This window comes from Callorhinchus milii, unplaced genomic scaffold (assembly GCF_018977255.1).
Source record: "Callorhinchus milii isolate IMCB2004 unplaced genomic scaffold, IMCB_Cmil_1.0 Scaffold23, whole genome shotgun sequence".
Taxonomy (NCBI): Eukaryota; Metazoa; Chordata; class Chondrichthyes; order Chimaeriformes; family Callorhinchidae; genus Callorhinchus; species Callorhinchus milii.
The window spans coordinates 10,108,492-10,133,361 of NW_024704764.1; the positions used below are offsets into that span (position 1 = coordinate 10,108,492).

At 51.1% G+C, this 24,870-nt stretch overlaps 1 protein-coding gene across 1 annotated transcript in view; it reads right to left on the reverse strand.

The window, feature by feature from the left end:
- myo1d (myosin 1D) overlaps window positions 1–24,870 on the reverse strand; it is a 46,149-nt gene that overhangs the window by 20,013 nt on the left and 1,266 nt on the right. Inside the window, exons 2-15 of the mRNA XM_042343331.1 lie at window positions 11,559–11,767; window positions 11,052–11,145; window positions 10,359–10,524; window positions 10,215–10,268; window positions 9,647–9,742; window positions 9,319–9,435; window positions 7,753–7,956; window positions 6,952–7,097; window positions 6,619–6,733; window positions 5,998–6,168; window positions 3,548–3,618; window positions 3,051–3,125; window positions 2,339–2,471; window positions 1,043–1,209 (exon numbers count right to left, since the gene is read on the reverse strand). Coding sequence (XP_042199265.1) covers window positions 1,043–1,209; window positions 2,339–2,471; window positions 3,051–3,125; window positions 3,548–3,618; window positions 5,998–6,168; window positions 6,619–6,733; window positions 6,952–7,097; window positions 7,753–7,956; window positions 9,319–9,435; window positions 9,647–9,742; window positions 10,215–10,268; window positions 10,359–10,524; window positions 11,052–11,145; window positions 11,559–11,767 — 1,818 coding nt within the window. The remainder of the gene's footprint in view (window positions 1–1,042; window positions 1,210–2,338; window positions 2,472–3,050; window positions 3,126–3,547; window positions 3,619–5,997; window positions 6,169–6,618; window positions 6,734–6,951; window positions 7,098–7,752; window positions 7,957–9,318; window positions 9,436–9,646; window positions 9,743–10,214; window positions 10,269–10,358; window positions 10,525–11,051; window positions 11,146–11,558; window positions 11,768–24,870) is intronic.

Genomic DNA, 24,870 nt, shown 5'->3' on the forward strand with positions numbered 1-24,870 from the left:
GGCGAGGCGAGAGAGAGAGAGAGAGCGAGAGAACACAGGCTCAGTAACCGTCACCAACAGCCTCCGCGCCAACCTTCACCGACAATCCCAGACCAGCCCCATTGTTGATCGGTCATGCTTCCTGACCTCACTGTAACCGGCTTAGTCCTGCCCTCTGCTTTTCGCTGTCGTCCTGAGCTGTGCTACACGCTACACACAGGCTTTGCCGTAGCACACGCTACACGGGCAGGGCTACAGCACACGCTAGCCGGCCTGTGGCGATGTTTGACTACAACTACGCTCACTGCACTTAACAATAAAATCCTGTGAAGTGCTTCGAGACGTCCTCCCGACGTGACAAGGCGCTGTGTCGAAGGCCGGGTTTGGTATTCGCTGCTTGGCTCGGCTGGTCACTCAAGGGAAAAACCCTGCCCGACTCTCGCTCCTTGTAAACTCCATTACATCAGCCGATCGCTGTGAAATGGCTTGTAATTTAGCGAGCATGAGGTGTCACAAGTTTTATGGATCAATTAATATCCTCTTCAATAAAATGCTTTATTGTGCGTGACTGCCAACATTTAATCCTGTCACTGTTAAGATAAATTTCTGTGCGTTAAACAGACAGAACTGGCCTCCTGTCAGCTATAAACCAGGGGTAATAAACCCCGGAATCTTAACTAACATTTCTGAGTGAGACAGACAGCGGGAGACAGGGATGAGATTCTCTCTCTCTCTCTGATCACAACTCCGTCGCCACCCAGAACGCCTATAACTACAGGCGTGAACAAAACCCAAAGGCTGAGACTTGTGTGTGACATGAACAGAATGAGACAAACTCCTCAAGGTACACACGTGCCAGTATCATGTCACGTGGGCTGGAACACGGACCACATGGAGTGTGCTGGAGATCGCTCCCCAACACTGGAGTTCTGTACTGTAACCCCATTCCCTGCTGCTGTATTCGCTGATTAGTCATGCTTGCTCTGTGCTGTAACCCCATTACCCCCTGCTGCTCTATTCCCCAATGGTGTGTTGCCCACTCCCCTCGGTGCCGGACACTGACCTCTGTAGGAACCTCTCGTAGACTTGTCGGTAAGCAAAGCCTGCCCTCCGTACCCGCACGTTCTCCATCAAGCCCAGGTACTCCACCTGGTGCTGGCAGCGCTGCTCCTCAAACAGCAGTGGAGACTTCTGGTCATTAGGCTTGATGCAGCGCACGTAATAGGGCTCCTGTCACACAGACAAACAGTCAGACCCTAGCGAGGAAACCCCTCTCATCACTGGGCACCGAAACATCAATTACAGCTTTACAGTTACAACAACAACAATAATATAATAATAAGAATAATCCTTGCATTTGACGCAGGGCCTGATCACGTCTTCTAAACGTCTCAAAGCGCTTCACAGGATACACAATCGAGTGCAGTGACTGTGTATTTTGTGGACGAAACGCGGGCAGCCAATTGCGCGCAGTAGTGTCCCACAAACAGCCGTGGAGCAAGGGGAACGGAGATAAGGCAGGGAAAACGGGATTAAAAAAATCGGGGGGGCTGAACAGATCCCCCTCTCCCACTTGCCGATCCGTGTCAGAATATTCTGGGGAGATGGCAAATGTTAAGCACAGTGTCCGAGCCCCACATCCATCCCCTATTCCTGCTCCTTTATTCTCTCTCTCTTTTACCGATCGATCTTCACAGTGCTGACTTGTTATCCATCAGGTGCAAAATCAATGCAGCCAGAACCTGTCACATTGAATAAGATACGAGAGAGAGAGAGAGAGAGAGAAAGCACCTTCACGCTGTCACTGGTCTCTCCGCAGCCCAGGACCCTACCCATTCCTGGGGCAATCCGAGTGATTCCCAAACCTGGGGGGCTCACTGTACTAATACTGAGATCTGCTCTAAGGGCACTTCCTTAACGTTCACTGAGAAAACAGTGAATAAATCAATCGTCATCCCGAACACAGGCAAAGGCAGCTTGCTCTCGGCAATAGTTGGAAGTCAATCATTCAGGCTGTGTAAATCGTGTGTAAATCATGTGTAAACGCAGGTGTCTGTTAAGCAAGCCGTGTAAACCGTGTACGAACTCATGTGTACAGAGGAATAACAGCTACACATGGTTTGCACAACTCGCTTGGCAAAACCCCAACTCACCGATGGACTGAATGAGTAACGAGCCAACCAGGCCAGAGGGTTCGTGAGCCATTGTTTAACCCAGACCGGTCTGGCTATTCTACGCAACGTGTCATGTGGCCTCACGTCGGCCATGTTGGGTTATTAACCCATGGCGGTGACTGGCAGAGCCGGGCGGAGGCAGTGAGATGGAAGGAGGGGCTAAGCGCTGGCTGGGGCTGGGGTACCTTGCAGGCCAAGTTCTCCACCAGGGCGATCATGGAGCCTTTGAACAGTGTGGCCGCTGTGAGAGGTCGCTTGGTGACCTCGGTGATGCTCAGCTTCCCCTCCGGCCACATCTTCCTCAGCACCGGGTTAGAGCTGTGGGCGAACGGCAGACACCAAAGTCACTCCCAAATCCAGGGTCAAGACCGGGAGTCGGCAACCGCACCTCCTGCTGGTAACCGGGAGTGAGGTCACCCCGAGCTCCACTGCAAATTGCTTAACGGGGCGGCGCAGTGTAGTGACTGTCATTTTGTTCGGACATGGCAGCCCGATTTACACACAGCCACGTCCCCGCAAACAGCCGTGAAGTGAGTGACCAATTTTATTTGTGGGGGGGATTGTCGGCCAGGGCACCCAGAGAGAGAGTAAACACCCTCTCTTTTCCCCGATAGCGTCCATGGGACCTTTAACTTCCACCAGGACAGGGCAGTTTGCTCACAACAGCACATCTGAAGGACGACACCCCTGACAATGAGGCGCTCTCCCCCACACACCCCCCTCGAACCCACACCCTCCTGACTCGGAGGCGAGAGCGCTACCCACTGGGCCGGGCTGACACCTCGGAAAGCAAACCTTAGGTAGGACACGAGACTGTGAGCTAAACAAAGAGGTGGCAAGGACATGCTGTACACCACCTCCATATACCCACTGGCAAGGACTCACTGCTGGATTTACCTGTTATACAGGAGCCGTTTGAAGTCCTGGAACAATGTGTCTTTGTTCTTGTCAATAAACCCCACAACGGAATACCTGTCATTAGGGAATAAAAGGAAAGCCCCTGGTGAGCCACAAGTTGCTTTCTTTCAGACGTTTCAGCGATGAGATAAGGGCTTATATCAAATGCGAGGATTATTATTATGACAATGTGAGCTCGAACACGGACAGCAAATGGGAACAGTGGACACAGAGGCTGGACATTTCAACAGCCGGGTGACAAAGCGGCCTTGGCAGAAATTGAAGGAAAGCAGGAAGTTCAGTCCATCTCTTCTCTCGGCCATAATATTATCTCTTGCTCTGTGACACTGGGCTCTGTGGTTCTCTGATGAAATGGGTGACCTCTTAACTGCTGATGCTGTTCACCCACACAACACAACACACCGAGACAGGAGATGGGAGGCTGGTCTACAGAGCAGCAGCCAACAAGCCGAGGCCTCAGTGACAATCAGACTTACACAACATTGCCAGCATAGTGTTTGATGCGGAAATCTCGGTCAAACTCCAGTTGCTTGTCGGTGGCACAAAGCTGTGAGGTGAGGGAGAGCATAGAGTCACACACTGTACAGTACCCAACAACCCTGTGTCTGTCAGCGTCCCCCCTCCTCCCAATGACAACCCAACGGCCAAGAATGTACCAATAATAATAATCCTTGCATTTGATACAGTGCCTTAAACACGTCTTCGAGACGTCTCAAAGCGCTTCACAGAACAGACTGTAGAGTGTAGTGACTGTGTGTTTTGTGGGCGAAATAGATCCTAACCATATACAATAGTTTACAGGCTGGGTGGTAACAAATTTGTGGGGGTGGGGGGGGGGGGGGGAGGCCAATGCAGAGGCTACAGAGCTCTCTCTCTCAGTATGTAGGACGGCAGGAAGTAGGTCAATGCAGTCGCCTTGTGCCTGTGCTTGTGCAGGAGAGAAGCCGTACATCACTGTGACAGCTGCCTCCGCACACACACTGCACCACGGCTCACAGCAGGAGCTCAACCAAGGTCAACATGGGGAGCTCAGTTCCCTCAGTGGTCAGATCGTCAACCCCTACTCCTCTCCCACCCACTCCCTCTCCTTCCCCCTCTCTTCTCTCCCCCCTTCTCCCTCCCCCCTCTCTCTCTCTCGCCCTTTGCCCCTTCCCCCTCTCTCTTGCTCTCCTCTCTCCCCCTCTCTCTCGCTCTCCTCTCTCCCGCACCCCACCCCTCTCCCTCTCTTACCCCCTCCCCGATGTGACTTTCCAATTAGCCTGTGGGTGGTGTAGGAAGTCGATCGATCCTATCTATTGATCCAGCCCACGAGCGCGAGGGTTAGAACCTCAGCACAAAGCAGGGAAGGAGAGGGAATGAGAAAATGCAGCAATTAGAGCAAGATGCACAGCCTGGTTTACTATTGGGGTTGGGCCTCCATAGCTAGAGAGTATTGAATAAAACCATGTTACTGTGAGGTTAAGGGTTTAGTGGAGAATGTTTCTGTGTATCCACGGTGTGTGTGTGTGCGCATGGCGTGTGTATGTGTGTGTATGGCGTGTGTACATATATGTTTGTGCACAGTATGTGTGTGTGCGGAAGCAGGATCTAGGTCAATGTGTAATAATGTCTCCTGAGGTCCCACAGCCACATCCACTTCCCGGCCAACCTACAGGGTCACATAATCAGGCTCCCAGCAGCATCTACAGTGCACCCCAGAGACAGACAGAGAGAGAGAGAGAGAGGGACACACAGAGACAGAGAGAGATACAGAGACACACACACACCCACACACACACACAAATACACCCACCCACACAGATAGAGAGACAGAAAGAGAGAGTCAGAGAGAGACAAACGCACACAGACATATAGAGAGACAGCACTTCCCCTCGAGCTCATCGCTGTCCATAAACAGCAACTGAAATAACTAGCGGAGAATGACTCCACGTTACCTCCTGCAGCTGCAACAAGCGGAACCCGACTGGTCAGAGCAAAGGCACGGGGCTCGGCCCAGCTCACTGACCAACGTCCGAATTACAGCTTTGTGGTCGGCCAACACACAGGCACACACAGCAGACACTCGCTTAATCTATTTATATATATATATAAATATATACACACGCACAATTGTTTGGCCGACGAAACACAGTCACTACACTTCACAATACAAAATGATATCTGTAAAGCGCCTTTCACATCGGGATATATATCCTGTGAAGCGCTTTGATACGTCTCAAAGGAGTGATAAGGCGCTATATCAAATGCAAGGATTATTATTATGTTATATATTATACATATATATACACACACACACACATACACCTACACAGCGATGTCACATTGACCCACAGTCCCAGGGCACTGGCTTATTGCAGCCTCAGTTTTGATTGAAAGGATTTTGACAAAGCGAGGATCTAAGCTGACAGCTATTACACACTGTAACCCTGAGTTATGGTTCATTTGGGTTTGAGATTGCTGTTGTCATTGCAAGAGCATTTCACCATTCACAACAAGGCCTGAATTTCAATCATTCAGCGGCAACCGCCATCACAGCAAAGGCTACAGAGCCCTCTGCAGGAGTAACAGGCACAGAGCAGAGAATGGGGTGAGAGTAGAGAGCTCCAGTGGGGGAGCGAGGCCCAGCACAGACACCATGGGGAGAGACAGAGAGAGCAGGGAATGGGGTGAGCGTAGAGAGCTCCAGTGGGGGAGCGAGCCCCAGCACAGACACCATGGGGAGAGAGAGAGAGAGAGCAGAGAATGGGGTTAGAGTAGAGAAATGACTGGCGCTGTGCGCTCTCACTGATATAAACGCAGGCTGGAAAAGCTTCACCGGGTGGTGTGTCTGACACAAGTGGGGAGAATTCCACAGCACATTTCCCCTACCCCCGCCAACCCCCCCACCACCACCACCCCACCACTCCCCTTCCCACCCCCTCCTCACCTTGCGACTGGAGTAATGGGCGTGTTTGCACAGCTTGTTGTTCAAAGCTTCCAGAAACATCCCATCGGTGACCTTGCCCACGTTGACTGAGGCGTCGTCCAGGATGGAGATGATGCCCTTGTGCTGCTGTTCCACCAGATCCACAATGATCTGATTATTAAAGTAGTCGATCTGCCACGACAACAAAAAGGGAGTGGGTGGGGGGGAACAAACCATGGTGGGTGGGTGCAAATCATGTGCAACGCGCAAAGCACGTGTGGAGTACCTGTGAGCCATGTGCACGATCATGCTAACCTGGGAACCACCCTATCCCACCACACACATACACCATAACATACCCCCGCACACCTACACACACACACATTCTCTCTCTCTCTCTCACACACAACAGCCCCACCTCGCAGGCCAGGGAGTCACTAAGTCATTAAATGTTTATATTTCTGCCGCTTTGCCCTGGCACAGTGCCAGCTTGGAGAGCAAGCGAGCGAGCGAGCGAAGAGCGTGACCGAGAGCGCGAGTGAGAGCGCAAGCGCGACCGAGAGGGAGAGCGCGACCGAGAGGGAGAGCGCGAGTGAGTGAGAGAGCGAGTGAGAGAGCGAATGCTTGCTCGCTGGTGCTCACATGTCTCCAGGGGATACCCTCACGCTGATACTCCTCCTGTTCCTGCTTTAACACCAGTTGGATGAAGAGTTGCTGCAGTTTCTCATTGCAGTAATTGATGCAGAACTGCTCCAGGCTGCGGAGACAACGGGCACGATGGGAGAAGGTTACGCAGGGACACGAGGCCAGGCTGACGCTCGCTGTGGGAAGCCGTGTGCCTGTGGGTGGGGTCTGTGGGAAGCCGTGTGTCTGTGGGTGGGGGCTGTGGGAAGCCACGTGCCTGTGGGTGGGGTCTGTGGGAAGCCGTGTGCCTGTGGGTGGGGGCTGTGGGAAGCCATGTGTCCCAGTGACTACCTGTTGTTGTCGAAGATCTCGAAGCCGTAGATGTCCAGGACGGCGATGACGGTATTCTTGCCGTGCACTGCGGCGTTGTAATCCTTCACCTCGATGATATCGTTGATTCTGCTCACGATCCAACAGAACAGACGATCGTAGATGGCCTGAGGAGCGAAAACACCCAGCGGGTCAGGGCAGCGTCAGCGAGAGCCAGAGACCATCACAGGCAATTACTGTGCCGTGTGGCCCCTGCAACAGCTCAGGCAATCCTGTAGCTCAGTGATTAGACCACTCGCCTCGCAAGCCAGAGGACGTTGGGTTCAGGGCGAAAACTTTGGCAAGTTTCCTTACTTCACACACACACACACACACACACTCCTGTTTACCAGCAGTCAGTAGGAACCCGCTTGTTAGTCGATGGCGGATCACTTTTCCGGGTAATAATAATCCCTCCAAAAATAAATAATATTTATTATTATTATTATTATTTGGTCACTCCATCCACGACTGTGTGTGGGACGCTGCTGTGCCCAATTGGCTGCCGCATTTTGCCCACAAAATGCACAGTCACTACACTTTACAGTGAAGCACTTCTGTGAAGCGCTTTGAGACTTTATAAGTCGCTATATCAAGAGCAAGGATTATTATTATTATTATGGTTGTTACTGTTATTATTGTTGTATTATTGTTATTATTATTGTATCATTGTTAATATTACTCTTGTTATTGCTATTATTGTTATTGTTAATATTATTATTGTTATTACTTATGTTATTGTTATTACTATTATTATTGTTAATAATATTATGATATGATTACCTTGGCGAAGGCGTCCCTCCCGTAGCTGGCCTCCCTGTCCGTGTGCTCCTTCTCGATGACGTCTCGGCCTGTGGCGACAGTGCGGTACAGCAGGGCTTTCTCCACGGCCTCGCTGCGTGTGGACAGCAGCTCAGCGATCACCGACACCAACTTACTGTTCTCAATGAAGGTCGTGTCACCGTCCACCACAAACTTCACATTGCCCTGGGGTCAACACAGACACCAGGGGGTCAGCGAGTCACACTGTGCTCCAGCGGGAGACCAAGACTGCACCCTGGGGCCAACCTACAGCTGTGTCAGCCTCACACACAGGCTACAGAGCCTCACACACCACAACTCTACCCCTCGCCTTCATTCATTCAGTATAAAAGGGTCTTGTTCTCCCCCCACCCCCCCTCCTCCCTCTGTTTGTGGTCACTGTGCTGGGAATGGTGAGCATGATGGGAATGGATGGGATGGAGTCGTTGGGGTTAGATGGGAATTGGATGAAAGTCCCGGGAACAAACCTTGGAAATAACGTCTACAGATTCTGGTACCTCGTGGGAGAAGTGGCTCTAGCAGAGGATTGGGGACGCCCAGAGATTAACCTGGTTGGGGCTTTGCTGTGTGGCCAACTAACATCTCAACAGAGACCTTATATGAGAGAGAGAGAGAGAGAGAGAGAGAGGAGTTAAGGAGAGTAGATGCATCTGAATCTCACGGACAGACAATTAATAAACCTGGAGTGGGTTAAGCAGAGCTAAGGTCATCACCAGTTGTTGTTTATGTTGAGAAAGTGTGAAACGTTAGTCGTTGGTGATGTTCGTGCAAGCAACAAAGGATGAGAGAGGGGAGGGAGGAAGGAATGGAGAGAAATAGGGGAAGGGAGGGGGGTATGAGGAGAGGGATGGGTGAAGAGGGGGGAAAGGAGGGGAGGGGGGGGAGGAAGAGAACGAGAAAGGCTCCGTGTTTCTCAACAGCGCACAAGCTCAGCGCCAGCTCCCAGGCCTGCTGGGGACCCTCAGCGATCACGGATTAGTGACGGGCTCCTGTTTAATAGGAAGCCGGGCAGTTGCTATGGGAACAATTGCTTAACGCAGGATTAAGCAGCGCGCGGAGGAAAGGAAGACAGATGCTGAGGCCTCGGGGGAGACCACAAAACCTGGCTGGGAAACGGTGGCCGGGGATCCCCTGCACTAGTCCAGGGCAGTAAACAACCCCACTCCCTCTGGACACCCCCTCCCCTCCCCTCCGGCCCCAGGGCTCACTTGCCGTCCATGTACCCAGAGGCTCATTCCCAATTGTGGATTGGAACCCTGTTGTTCCGGACGCCACCACCAGGTGCCGATGTTTCACAACCCACAGCTGTGTAGCCTCGACAGCTCACAACAACAGCGGCAAATATTTATATAGAGACCCTCGGGCCGGGCCAGGGACCCTCGGGCCGGGCCAGGGACCCTCGGGCCGGGCCAGGGACCCTCGGGCCGGGCCAGGGTCCCTCGGGCCGGGCACCCTCGGACAGGGGCAGCGCCCCAGAGAGTTCGACAGCGCTGTCCGTCGCTGGGACGTCTCGGGCCGGGCACTCACCAGGTGCAGGATGGTGGCCAGGATCTTGTACACCGTCTGGATCTCCTCCGCGGTGAAGCCAATCACTCTCATGGCGTCGGCCACCACCTTAAAGTTGGCGGCGTCGTTGATGTTGGACTGTGCGGAGACAGGAGAGAGTCACAACACAGTCTCCTCCCTCCCCTCCACTCGTACCAGCCTCCCTCCCCTCCTCCCCACTCACACCAGCCTCCCTCCCCTCCGCCCCACTCACACCAGCCTCCCTCCCCTCCGCCCCACTCACACCAGCCTCCCTCCCCTTCTCCCACCCGCACCCCCACCACCTCCCCCCCAACCTGCCCAGCCTCACCTTGACCACTCCCCCGCCCTTGATGAAGGTGTACACCGAGGGGTCCCTCTGCAGGTGCATGGAGCGGAGCAGCTGTTCGGGGGCTCCCAGTAGGAGCTGCAGGGAGAGAGCGAGTGAGAGGTTAGAGAGGGGAGAGGTTAGAGCCAGTGAGTGTGAATCACCGCCCAGCCAGGGGTCACCTCTTTCAGCCACACTTCCCTCCCATCCCTCCCCATCCCAATCCCCAGCTCAGGGGCAGCACCTTGGGACATGAAAGGCGCTGTGTGTAAATGTCATTTGTTGTTGTTGGATGGGGTGGGGAAGTGGTGGGGAGAAGAGAGTGGGGGTGGGGGGGGCATCGGGAGCTCGATGGAGATCAGGGTGAAACTAACAATCGTAATCTTAACAATCATAGAGGGCAACTCACATCAGGAGAACGTCTCAAAGCGCTTCACAGCACTTACTGTAGATATGGTGACTGGGAAACACCTTTGATCTGCACGTTAGTTATCAACGGGTGTACACTGTACAACACACACGCACGCACACTCACATACTCACACACGCACGCACGCTATCGGAGTCTGACCTGATAGAAGGAGTGGAAGCTCCTCTCTCCTCTTTGCTGTACGATCACCCTGGACTGTGAACAGGAAACATGTGTTTAGCGATGGGAGCGAGGGAGGCAGTGAGGGAGGGTGGGAGTGTGTCGGGGGGAGGGGGCCAGCGGTACCTTCTCCAGTAAGTAGTTGTTGATGTGGCCGCCGATCGGGTCCCCCTTGAAGTCGAAGTTGATGTCCATGTACTTGCCGAAACGGCTGGAGTTATCGTTACGGTTGGTCTTGGCGTTGCCGAACGTCTCGAGCACACAGTTCGACTTCAGCAGCATGTTCTTCACCCTGCAACACACAGAGGAGACGCCGGTCTCACCAAATTCCTGTGGCTCGGTGGTTAGAGCCCTCGCCTTGCAAGCGAGAGGTCATGGGTTTGATTTCCGCGTGGGTTGGGGTGAAAGCTCAGGCAAGTTTCCCTACTCCACACACAGGCCTCTGTTTACCAGCAGTGAGTAAGAACCTGGTCGCTAGTCGATTGGCGGATCGCTTTCCCCGGGGGGTGGGGTAATAATCCCTTCAAAAAAAAATAATAATTTGGTCGCTTAATCCACGATTGTTTGTGGGGACGCTGCTGTGCGAATTGGCTGCTGCATTTCGCCCACAAAATATACAGTCACCACACTTTACAGTGTATCCTGTGAAGCGCTTTGAGACGTCTCGAAGATGTGAGAAGGCGTTGTATCAAATGCAAGGATTATTATTGTTGTTATTATTATTATTATATTATTTTCCTACTGTTTGAGCAACAGGAAACCCTGACCCAGCCAGGCCTGTATCCACACGTGAAGTGTTTGATGCGATGCTCTTGTTACCTCTCCACTTCCTGCCGTTGGCTGGGGTTGGTGATGGCTGCGATGTACTGCATGATATATTTACTGGCCTCCGTCTTCCCCGCCCCGCTCTCACCTGCACTCACAGCGGAGAGAGAAACAGAGAGAGAGACAGAGAGAGAGAGAGAAGCGTTAGCGCAGGCACGGCGTGGCGAGATAGTGGAGAGATACCATACACCCGGCATAGTGAGGAACGAGTGTAAATAACGGCAACAACAAACAAAAATAAAATAAAAACAATAAAACATTTATTTGGGAGGTGAGAGAGGGCCTTGTAATTGGCTTCAGTGACCCTGGGCCAATGGATCTCGGTCTCCCCCCCACCATCCCCCCCCCCCCAGTGGTACAATATATAATATGGGACAGGATGGTGGAAGGCCAACTGGATGGACCTTGGTCAGCAAATTCTTATCAATCTTATGCCCCCCACTCCCCACCACAGCACCCCCCCGCCCCCCACCGCCGCGGCTATGTTTGCCCGTCACCTACCTGAGATGACGATACACGTGTCCTTTGACCTCCTCTTCATAGCTTTGTAAGCAGCGTCCGCGATGGCGAACAGGTGAGGTGGTCTCTCGTACAGCTCGCGGCCCTTGTACTGCTCGATCACCTCCTTGCCGTAGATGTTGAGGGCGCGATACGGGTTCAGAGACACCACCACTTCCCCGATGTAGGTGTAGATCCGCCCCTTCTCAAACCTGCAGCCAGAAAACAGAGGCCATCACTAACCCGAGTGTCCAAGCTCAGCTCACAGATCACAGGAGCCGTGTCCGGCACTTTGCTCGGAAACATCTCAATAAGTCCGAAAAGGCGCTGTTTCGCCCACAAAATACACAGTCACTCCTTTACAGTGTTTCCCGTGAAGCACTTTGAGGCGACTCAACAATGTGCTCAGACGCTGCATCAAATACAAGGATTATTATTATTATTATTATGACGTATGAAATCATAATATTATTTATTATGATGGATTATTGTCCGAGTTTAGTCCCACAAAATATACAGTCACTCCACTTTACAGTACACGCTGCGAAGCTCCTAGAGACGTCTCGAAGACGTGATTAGGCACTGCGTCAAATGCGAGGATTATTATTATTATTATTAATGCTCTGGTTACCAGGATGGGGAACATCCTGTATGTGGACAGCAGGGGACAGTGCAGAGTCTTTCTGAGCCAAGCCTTTGGCCAATGTCTCCTACCATTCCCCAGGCAGGCGCTGCCAAATCCCAGGGTGGTTGGTTCCTGTCTAATTGACAACATAAACCTCAGCCATTTCCTTCTTCCGCAGCAAACCTCGTCTCTCCCGCCAGGGACGCCTTGCCTGCCTACAGCTGCCTGTCCCTCAGCTCACAGTTCAGGAGGGACCTACACCCAGCAAAACCCCAAACCATCAACAACAACTTGCATTTATATAGCTCCCCTCACCCGGGGCAGGGTCCCGAAGCTCTCCATTCCCCTGTTTCCACTTGTAAACCTCCACAAACAACTCCCGCTCGGGCTTGGAGACGTCTCGAAGACGTGATAAGGCGCTGCATCAAATGCAAGGATTATGATCGTCAATTCCACAGCCCATCGTCAGTCCCTTTTACACGGCACGTTTTGCTGCTCAGGATCTTATCCTGATCTTAGTGGAGTCCTGTAGCTCAGTGGTTAGAGCACTCGCCTTGCAAGCGAGAGACCTGGGTTCAATTCCAGGCAGGTCAGGGCGAGACCTCGGGCAAGTTTCCTTACTCCACACAGAGCCTAATAATAATCCCTCCAAAACAAAACAATAATAAATTGGTCATTTCAATCCACGACTGTTTCGTTTCGCCCACAAACATACGGTCAATTCACTTTACAGTATATTCTGTGAAGCGCTTTGAGACGTCGAGAAGACGTGAAAAGTGCTGTATCAAATGCAAGTATTATTATTATTATCATCATCCACATGCGCATTCTTTTTCGGGCTGTTCTATTCACCAGCCCTCGGAGCTCATAGTCTAGGCTGAGCAGCGCAGTGCGGAGCTGGGGGAGCGCTGTGTTGTTGGGGGTGCCGTCCTTTGGATACAACGTTAAGCCGAGATCCCATCGTACCCCTCCTCACCCCCCCCCCCACTTCCCACCGTACCCTGGTCATACTGCTTCAAGATCTTAATCACCTCTAATCATATCCCTTCTCAATTTCCTCTCCTCAGGGCGGCGGTGGTGGTGTTGGTGGGGGGGTGAATGGGGGAATAGGGGGCGAGAGATTCCAATCTAGCCCAGCCCCCCCCCCCCCCCCTCTCTTCATATTGTCTCATATCCGTCACTGCTTTGAAGAGGCGAAGTGACTGAACACTAGACTGTGTCCGTGACCGATCGCTGCAGACTGTGTGAGTCATTAACTGCAGAGCGAGCTGGGGGGGTTGTGGGGGGAATGTTTATAAATGTTTACAACTCTGTTTAACCCCTTCAGCATCAGCCCCGAGACCAGACGTGACAGAGTGTCCCATCCGCTCTGCAGCTGCTGGTGAGACGTCGCTGTGCGCAGGCTGAGACTCACTAATAACATACACAGGGATTTAAAGACAGATGGGAGTGGGGAGGGGAGGGGAGGGTTGGGGAGAGAGAGACGGACGGACGGATAGAGAGAGGGATAGAGAGAGAACGGTGAGGGGAAGGGCTGTAGCCAGTTGAGATCCGAAGCGCTGGAGCTCGGACTTGGGAGCGTTTGCTCCTTTACCTCGTCACCAAATTTGGGAATAATCAGCCACTTCCTCAGTTTGGGTCTCACACTGGGAAACGCTTTGACACATCCTCCCGACGTGAAATACGTACCAAATACAAGGATTATTATCGTGATAATATTGAGGAGAGCTTCCCCCCCCCACCCCCACACACACACCATCCACACCCCACGAGGACACAGGGAGTGTGGTACCCACAGACCGGGACAGTTTGTTCTCAATCCTTGATCTTAGAAACGAAACACTAACTTGACTAACTTTTATCTGAGTGGCTCCACCACACTGAGTGTCCAGCACGTGACAGAGCCTGGTACCGGACCTCAGTGCCAACAGTTTTTGTCAAACAGGATCTTCAACGGACTATTGTTTTCTTAAGATAATGGCCACAAAAATGGGAGAGGTTTAAGAGAATTTTTAAAAAGATACACACACAGACAGACACACACACACACACACATACTCAGACATACACACACACACACACACATACAAAGACATCAGTTGATACTCAATCCACAAGGCTGCAGTTTTTGTTTTAAAAATTACATATTAGGATAAATATTTGCAGAATGTGATGTGAAGGGAAAGAGCCAAGTGGTGGGGGGTTGGGGGCGGGTGTGGGGGGAGAGGAGGAAAGGGGCGATAGGTGCGGTCGAAGCAGTGGACCTTTAAGATGGGATTTATAGACAGATAGAGAAGGAGGTGGGGGGGAGATGGAGGGATAGAGAGAGAATCTGAGAGCAGTCAGAGGAAGGGCTCTGGCCAGTTCAGACCCGAAACGCCGGAGCTCGGACATGGGAGCGTTTGCTCCTTTTACATTCCGCAATCTGGTCACCAAATTTGGGAATAATCAGCCACTTCCTCAGTTTAGGTCTCAGACTGGCAAACCAGCCAGTCCTGCTCCTCGCAGTAACATTGTTCTCTCCAGCCCCGCTTGTCAGCACTCGAAAGGCAGCAGTTAACTATTTCCGCACAGGTCCGGATTCAAATCGGTGAGAGAAATTCATCTGCCCTGCCTCTGTGCTGGCGTGATCCAGGTCACGGTATTAACATGGGGCACAGCTGCCCTCCTCTGTGCTGGGCAACAATACATGTATGCGTGATCCAGGTCACGGGATTAACACGCTGCCCCTGTACGGAATTCATAACAGACTTGTGGACCAGACTGTATAGAGGTGTTACTGTTAATATCAGACTATATAGTGGTGTCAGTGTTAATATCAGACTCTCTGTGAACTGACCAGTATCAGTTGTTGAGTTTCTCTGGACACCAGTCGCTATAAGAGTGAAAGCTGACAAATTATCAATACGCACGCTGTCTGTTTGGTGACCTTGTTATTCGAGGTTTGTTTAACTCCATCAGTTACATGGAGAGAACAGCCTGCTCCTCTCAGGGTTCCCCTCACTTCCCTTCCTCAGCTCAGCCCCTACAGTCAGCTCAGCCCCTACAGGAGGCTTAGCTTTTCACACGATATGCACGTGAGCCAGCGAGAGGTCTCCACATAATAGGGAAAGTGCTTTGAGACGTCTGGAACAACACCAACACACATATATATATATATATATATATATATATATCAGTGGCCTTGATGCAGGGTAGTGTCTTGGAGCACTTGTGATAAGGCGCTACATCAAATAAGATTATTATTCTTATAAGTTCCAATGGCCAATTAGACACACGGACACCACAGGAACATCTAAAAACCTGCTCAACATCTCAAGTGTATCAATCAAACAACTAATGGATCAATTCGATCAGCCGGAGCAGGACTGAGCCCCTGTCAGACTGTAGCCCCCGGCCCCCCGGGCCCAGCCTTTTGAGCCTTACAGTTCAGATACAGCAGTGACAGGTTGACTTTAAACCCCCCTCCGAGTCCCTCAGCTGGTTCCGTGTTCCTTTCTGGGTCATGGCTAATATAAACATTCCCGACTACAAGCGCAGCATTGTAACTGCATTCAGTGCAACTCCCTCACAGCCCAGCAACAGCCCAGCGCTGCTCCCAACCTCACACCAACAGCCGAGCACAACACCCAACCTCACACCAACAGCACAGCTCCCAACCTCACATCAACAGCCGAGCCCAGCTCCCAATATTACAGCAACAGCCCAGCCTCCAGCCCAGGTCTGAACTTCAACCCCCACCCCCGCCGCGCGCCCCCCCTCCACCCGCCACCATGTGGGAGCAAACCGCCTACCCTGACTCGCCAGCAGAACAGGTATTCCCCGCACCCCCCCCCCACCCACACACACACAAACTGATGCCCATTCATCCACGCTCCCAACCCCGCAAGAAATACACACCTACACGCAACGCACATGCAAGGCACACACAACACACATGTGTGAACATGCAAAGCACATGCAAGCTCACATGAAGCAATGCACACACCAGGCTAATATACCTCCGCACCCCCGTCATAAACACTAGATAGTAATTTAGTCCTTTATGTCCAATCATCCGCAAGTCAGTTACTTTGAAGAACTGGGGTGATGGTGTCTGGTCTATTCTCGTATCTAATGCACCCACAGGCACAGTCACACACACCCACACCCACGCACACACACACACTAACACGCACACGCCAAGAGGCAGCCATTGTAATAGCCATTCACAGGAAACCATCCTCCCCACCAGCACCCCTCACCCTATAATCAGGGCTATTTTCCTCCACTTAAATACCATTTCCAGTCTCCGAGCGCTGCCCTGCCCTGCACCGCCTGCGACTGTCATCAGCCACAGTCATTTCCCCCAGATGTTGTAAGAGGAGACAAAGCGGTACAGACAGTTGCCAGCTCCAGTTAAATGGAGCATCAACACATGGAGTGCCAGGGAGGCTGCGCGTTACTAGATTGACTCTTTTCCCCATCCCTGAAAATGAGTCAAATATTACAGCAGGAGTGCTGGGGTGCGGGGGGAGTGAGAGGGGGGATTGGGGAGGTGGTAGAGTGGACCAGGGGGGTTACAGAATGATAAAGATTGTAACACAGAAGACAGTTCTGTGCGTGGAGAGAACTGTTGATCTCACAAAGGGGCAGCTCTCCTCGGTATCCACAGCTCCTTACGCTGGCCAGGCTCCAGGATTAGCTATCACTGTGGCCTGGCTCTATAACGCTGCTCAGTCTGGCTGTTGTTTGCATTGAAAACAGACGCAGAGAGACAGAGAGAGAGACAGAGAGAGAGGCACACACGCATACACACATACCCACAGACACACACCCCTCCAGACACATGCCCACCCACAGACACACACATTCACAGACATACGTACACACACACACACGCACGCAGACACACACAGACATACCCGCAGACACACCCATCCATACAGACACACACATACAGACACACAGACACACACGTTGATGCTCTATTCGGAAACAGTTGTACCCAACAGCAGAGGCTTCCTAACGCCAGGCTGAGAGTTGGTGCATTATGTACCCGAGCACTGAATCCAGGGGAAATAGGGTAAAGCTTTCACATCCCAGTGCCTGCCCTGGCCACAAAACAACAACCACCAACAGCCAACCCCCACCCCACCCCCATGCCCCATACCAGACGAGACAATTCGACCCCAATCGCATTAGTCACACGTGGCAGTGAGCCAGTGTGTGCGTGTGTGTGTCTGGAATGTGGCTCAGTAATGCCATGAATGCAGTGCAGTGGGTGTGTGGAGGGAGAGGAGAGAGAGAGAGAGACAGGCATATCACAGCCTGCCTCGGGCAACACTCCATCATCAGCCTACGGGCAGTCAGGCGGGCAGTCAGGCGGGCAGCCTCTCTCCAGCCGCGCACACTCGCAGTTGGGAGTTGAGATACAGATCAGCCCTAGAATGGCCGAACAGGCTCGAGGAGGGGCTGAATGGCCTCCTCCTGTTCCTACGTTGGCCGGGGGAGTGGTGGAGAGGTTAGAGCAAAACTCGCCCCAAATACTTCTACTTGCAGCACTATTCGCCGCCACCCCCCCACACCCCCACCGCTCCTGGGCCCACCGGCTCGGGACGTCTGAAAACAACCAGAGAATTTTACAACGCATTAGTTTGTTCAGCCCCTCGTGTCCTGCCCGGCTCCCAAACAGCTTTCCATTTAGTCCACCACCTCCCCCCACCCAGCCACCCCTAACCATCTCCCTCCCTCTCTCTCCCCCTCTACAATCCTCCGCCATATCAAATCGGCCATTCACATCACAGCTGTTTTCGGGACGTCGCCGTTGGCTTACAAAGATAACACTCACTACACTTGACGGTGTAAAGCGCTTTGAGACATCCTCCTGACACACGAGGCAGGGAATCGAACAATAACAATTATCCTTGCATTTGACACGGACGGCGTCTTATCGTATCTTCGAGACGCCTCAAAGCGCTTCACAGGGTACGCTGTAAAGTGTAGCGACTGTGTGTTTCGTGGGCGAAACGGAAAGGTTATCATTGTTATTCCTCACTTGCTCAGCCCCTGTGAGGGACTCACACAGAGCACGTGCGCCAGAACAACGCACGCTTTTGTAACGAGCCTTTTACGGCTAAGTTGCTCAATTTTTCCAGCGACTTTATTCACCTGTTTCCACTTTAGGCCCTGATTTATTGGCGTTTAATGACCTGCAAAGTTCAAATACATTTCACTGGGATTATTACCCGCCCCCCCACCCCTCTCCTCGCGCCTTCCCCCCTCCTCACATTTTCCCCCTCCTCACCCCTCCCGCCCCCCCACTCCCTCCATCTCGTTACTTTAAACATTTAGCATCATCCGATACCAGCCCAGCTCCTGAATAAACAAGGGCACAAAGTGATTCAGACTCAGCTCATCTCCGCTGACAATGGAGAGTGTGTAAAGCTCCAATTTCCTTATCCGTTTCCCATCTCGAAAGGACCCTCTCCTCCCGCAGAAACTTCCCCTCGAATACTCCAGAGGCAGCAAGGCTGTGCCCAGCGCATCGACTCACTTGACCGCACTGTCTGCCTGCCACTGCGCTTCCCCCACAAAACTTTGCAATAAAAATCCCGCGAAGCCCTTTGAGACGTCTCGCCGACGTGACGAGGTGCTGTAACAAGTGCTGTGACGGTTATCGTTAGTGTTCACAGAAACCTCGCGCTCAAACCCGAGACAGACAGACGCGAGAGCGGGTTAGGGAGGGCGAGAGGGTCTGTGAACACTTTCACTCAGGAGGAAAGGCTCCATGTCGCCACCTCGAAACCGATTCCAACTTTTCAAGTTGTATTTAGTTGGTGCCCAAGGTGGCCTGGTTTCCATTTGCTCAGCAGTGTTTGTATTACAATATGAAAATAATACAATGTGTAAAATATCTAGATCCCGCCCAGGCGATGTGCAAAACACAAGTGTGCACACAGTCGTGCCACTCGCCTCACCCGCCTTTCACCCACAAAACACACCGTCTTTTGAGCGCTTTGAGATGTCTCGAAGACCTGATAAGGCGCTGTATCAAATGCAAGGATTATTATTATTATTATTATTAACACAAAATGCTGTTGTTTACAACTAACCCATCGCCAACGATACCCAACACGCAGTATTTCAGGCAAAACAGCCACGGACTCAAACCTCATGGCAACTATTTGTGATTTGTGTAAAACTGTTGCTTTCAAACCCCAAGTTTCCTGAATGTTGCGAATGCAGTGGGGTCGTCTCTGGAGATTAGAGGAGGATTGTTTTCAACATCTCAAGGTCACACGTCAGGTTTGTCTGGTTTTCTTTTCCACAGTCGCACAGACACACAACACACACAGCCACACACACACACACACGTGTGCACACAGTTGTGCATGGACACAAGTTGAAGTCAAGGGTAGCTAACTAAGTGCCTCACCGTTGGAACTCACTGCCTCGCCCCCACCCCTCCGCCTCATGTCCCCTACCAGACATTATCCTGGTGAAGGTGCAGGATGTAAATGCAAGTTGTTGTTCAGCTTCAGGAGGAACACTCTCAAGCATCACAGTAACAAACTGGACAAAACCCAGTAATCCCAGGAATGGCTGCCCAGTGTAGTGACTTTGTTTCCTCATGGCAAGGCCTCTCCAGGGTAACTGGCTGGATTTCAAAGGTTCCGTTTTATTATAACAATAATAATCCCGGCATTTGATATAGCACCTTATCACATCGTCAAGATGTCTCAAAGTGCTTCACAGTATATACTGAGAAGTGAATTGACACTATATTTTGTGGGCAAAATGCGGCAGCCAATTGCGCACAGCAGCGTCCCGCAAACAGTCGTGCATTGAGTGACCCAATTATTATTATTATTTTAATTTCAGAAGCGAGTGCAGGATATTCTCCGGACACACAGCCCGGCCGAGCTGGTAACCTCAAACAGCCATGGTTACTGAGCAGCTTACGTTATTCCCTGCTTTCCATAAACGGCACCTCAGCTCTGACTCACCGCAGAGATATTTGCTAAATAGCCATTTAGTTTAATATAGAAACACTTTGAAGTTTAGCTTTTCCACAAGGCAACTGGTCCTGTCCTGGCAGTAACCACACACATACATCATCCCTCAACAATGAGTAAGGGCTTGAGTTTCCTCAAACCAACAGTCCTGAACCACACACACGCACACACACATAGGTCACATAGTCTTTCATCACACCATCAAGACGCGCACAGGCACCGGCACAGGCACACACGGGCACAGGTACCTACGGGCACAGACACTGGCACTGGCACACACACAGACAACTGCACACTCTGTATTTACGCTGCTCACTAAGAACTGAGCTGAAAGTCATTTCCTTTCTGGAGACGTTTATAAACTGGCAACGTGTTTTGGAAAATTCCTGAATAAACACAGCAATCAGTAAACAAAGTCTCAATGGCTTCAGGACGCTATCCAAGGAAACCATCTCCCGTCTCACCCTCCCGGCCACCGACAGATCAGTGCAGCTTCGATGGGCTGACATTGGTGAGCTGCGGAGGCCGGGATGGAGCCCACAGGCACCAGGTGGTATTTATCATTCGCCTTTACACAGGACCTTCCACATTAGGACGCCGTGCCAAGGCGCTGGACAGCCAAGGGTTTGCACCCGAGCTGAGGGGTGGGAGTCAGGGGAAAAGCCGTGTGCCAGCCAATCAGCCAGCCAGGCAGTCAGTGCAAAGGGGACCAGAGGAGGAGATAAGAGATAAGAGAAATCTAATCTTGATATTTAACGACGCTCTTAAACAGCTGAACTTTGCCCAAGTGTTTCAGTTTGTTTATAAATTGCTCAACAAAAGCTGCCGAAGCATTTTTCCGGACTCTTCACGTTTGAGATTGAGAATCAGACGTCTCTCTCTCTCTCTCTGCTCTATTCCCAGGTTCCACTCCATCGAGACTGACTGATGAACGTACAGGAAGGACTTGTTCTTGGGAGGGTTATTACCCAGTAGATGGGAGTCTCTCCCTGTGTCCTGGCCAATAATCCTCAGAATAAAATAAAATAAAATCATGGTGGATGTCGCTGTGGGCAAATTGGCCCCGTTTGCCTCTGAAATACACAGTCACTACAGTTTACAATGAAATGCTGTGAAGCGCTTCACTTCGACCGTGCCTTCAGCTCCCCTCTCGACTCTCTACCCCTCCTCGCTCCCTCCCTTCCCTTCCCTCACCCTGACCATTCCCCCCCTCCTCGCTCCCTCCCTTCCCTCCCCTCACCCTGACCATTTCCCCCCAATGCTCGGGTCCTGACCCAACTGTCCAGCGCCTTGGGACGTCCTCCTGAGGTGAAAGGCGCTCTATAAATGAAATCCTGTTGTTGTTGTTGGTAGGCAACCTCCCATCCTAAAAGGTAGCATATCAAATGTAAAGGATTATTAATTATTCTTAATGAATTATTATTCTTATTACAAGGGCAAGGCTAATGGGCTTCTCATTTGCATGTTATACAGGTTGGTTCTTGGAAGTATTTGTAAACCAGTCAGATTATGCTCTCGCTCTGTGAGACAGTCAATTTTACTCATGAGTAAACTGGTGTGTAGAGAGAGAGACACACACAGGTGTGTGATTAGGGCGGAAGGAGGGTTGAAGGATATCTGAAGGTGACTCAGAAAGTGTACAGAGGAGAAATCTTCCACAACAAACAGTCCCCAGCTTCTTGCTGTGAAGTTAATAAATATAAATAATAATCCTTGCACTCGATAAAGCACCTTATCACGTCTTCGAGACGTCTCAAAGCGCTTCATGGAATAGGTTATAGAGTGGAGTGGCTGTGTATTTCGTGGGAGGAACGCGGATGCCAATTGCGCACAGCACTGTCCCACAAACAGCCGTGGATTGAGTGATCAAATAATTGATAATTGATTGACAAGACAATTCCTTCCTCTCACACCGCTCGCTCTCCCTCGCTCTCGGTGTCTGTGGCATTTTATCTGGACTAGGAGCAAAGGTGAAGCTGATGCCCTTCACTGGATTTTAAAAAAAACTCTCCCGCACCCAAGATATCCGCCGACACAGCTGTGTTCCCTTTAAATGAAAACCTAGCCTGTTCCAATATGTGTTAGGTTTGCCTTTGCCTCCCACATACCTTCCCTTCCTGTTCACATTCACCGCCACCCTCTCTCATGCACTCACTCGGCTCCCTCATTCAGTGACGGTTTCTTATGCATCAGAATTAACAAAAAAAACTATTTGCTTGATGATATCGCACTCATCTCTCTCCCCCTCTACCTTCCATCTGCTTTGGACACTGCTGTGCGCAGTTGGCAGCCCGCAAAATACGCAGTCACTCCACTTTACACTCCTGAATGTCCTGTGAAGCGCTTTGAGGTGTCTCAACGACGTGATGAGGCTCTATACCAAATGCAAGGATTATTATGATTAATATTATTTGTATTAATATTACTCCTATAACCTTAGACATCTCAAAGTGTTTCACAGTCACTGTTGTCAAGTACAGTGATTTGTAGGTTAAAAACGCCAGCTCACTCTGCACACAGCAACTTCCCACAGACAGCCGTGTGGGCAGGAATATCTCAATTAGTAAATGACCCCCTTTTTTTTGTTTCTCCCCACCCCTAACAGTGGGTGCATTCAAACTGTCGGAAGCAAATTATTTAATTGTTAAGCCAAGTTTTTTTTTAAAAAAAGTAAAACTAATGATAATTGTAACAGGTGATATGGCTTCTGGAGCCTCTGTGTCTAAGGTGTTTCACAGGATATCTGTAAATAGTGTCGACTGTGGGTGTTTTATGGAGTCCCGTAGCTCAGTGGTTGGAGCACTTGCCTCGCAAGCGAGAGGACAAAGGTTTGATTCCTGGGCAGGGCAAATGTTGGGCAGGTTTCTTTACTCTACACCTGACAGTATGTACGAGCCTGCTTGTTAGTCAATTGATAGATCGCTTTTCTGGGTAATAGGTAATAAACCCTTAATAAGGGTAAATAAACCCTTCAAAAGATAATAATAATAATAATAATCTGGTCACTCAAACCCACGACTGTTTGTGGGGACGCTGCTGTGCGCAATTGGCTGCCGCATTTCGCTCAAAAAAAAGACACAGTCAATTAACTTTACAGTATATCCTGTGGAGAGCTCGGAGACTAGAAGACATGATAAGGCGCTGCATCAAATGGAAAGATTATTATTATTATATTATTATTGTTGTTCAGCGATTGAAGTCTTTGTGAGCCGTTCCTGCTCTAGCCCAGCTCCGCAGTCACACTGAGATTAACCCGAGCCAATGATTAACAGATGCACTTGCACTGTGACCCGGTACACTGCTCACCGCCCTCGAGCCAGCTCCCGGCTGACATCATCGCCAAACAGCAGCAGGTTACAGAAAGTCGGGCTTCCCTCTACTGGGACCTCAGCCACTGAGACCCCCTGGCGTTCCTAGACGAACGCCCCCCAGATCCCTTCCCTTCTTGCCCTCCTCTCTCTCTCCCTCCCTCCCACGTCCTTCAAAGCCCTCAAACCCATTCATTTTGTCAACACACTTAAGCAGATAGTATGAAAAGCAATGGGCAGTGTTGGGCAATGAGCCTGACTGGACAGCCTGCTCCAGGGCAGGATGGGGGGGAGTGGGAAGGTGAGATAGAGGGACATCAAGCTCTCAAGTCAGCGCGGACTCGATGGGCCGAACCGTCTCCTTTCTCCGCTCTGTAAACCACCACAATTCGAAGCTCTCCCTCCACCCGCTGCTCCCTCCCTCGTCACCTCAGTGAAGCTCTTCGCAAGCTTCAGGCTGAGTGAGCAGCACCTCCCACCACCCCTTACCGGGTGTCGTGCTCCGCCACTGCCAAGCGCTCTGGGGCGCTACCCTGCATGAGGGGGTGCTGCGTAAATGCAAATTGTTGCTGTTGTTGACAGTGCGTCCCTAAGTCCTCTGTGTTTTATCATCACAGTGTACACTGCACCTTCCCACACACAGGCAAGGATACACACATACACACACACACATAAACACACACACACAAGGCAGTGAAATACCAGAGGGAAAATAGCTCACACTATTACTCTCTGTGAGACTTGTCTGTTTCTACTAACACACAGCAAATTCACTGCCAGTGGCACCAACATACCTCCTCCGCTCAATAAACCTCAAGAATTTATACGCAAGAAAGTGCAGCTAAACCCAGACACACAGACACACACAGACACACACACAGACACAGTCACACAGACACACACAGAGTCACACAGACACAGACATAGACAGACACATAGACAGACACATAGACACACACAGACAGACAGTGGTTTGAGGGGCAATGGAATGTAACGAGGGGATCATTGCCGTGAAACAAACTATACACCTCTGTGTCTGTCTGTCTGTCTCTGTGTCTGTCTGTCTGTCTCTCACGCACACTCTTGTCTGCCTCTTGTATCTCACACTCTCCTCCTATCTAATCTATTCATCTCTCAAAATTTCTTTTTCACTTTCTATCTGTCTCTGTCTCACACACAAACTGTCTGTCTCTCACTATCTCTGTCTCAGTGTCTGTCTGTCTGTCTCTCGCACACACTCTCCCACTATGTGTCTCTCTCACAGTGTCTTACACTCTGTCTCTCTCCCTCACACATACTCTCTCTTACTCTGTGACTGTTTCACTCTCTCTCTCGCTCTGTGTCTCCCTCTCTCTCACTCTCACTCTGTTTCTGTGTCTCACTCT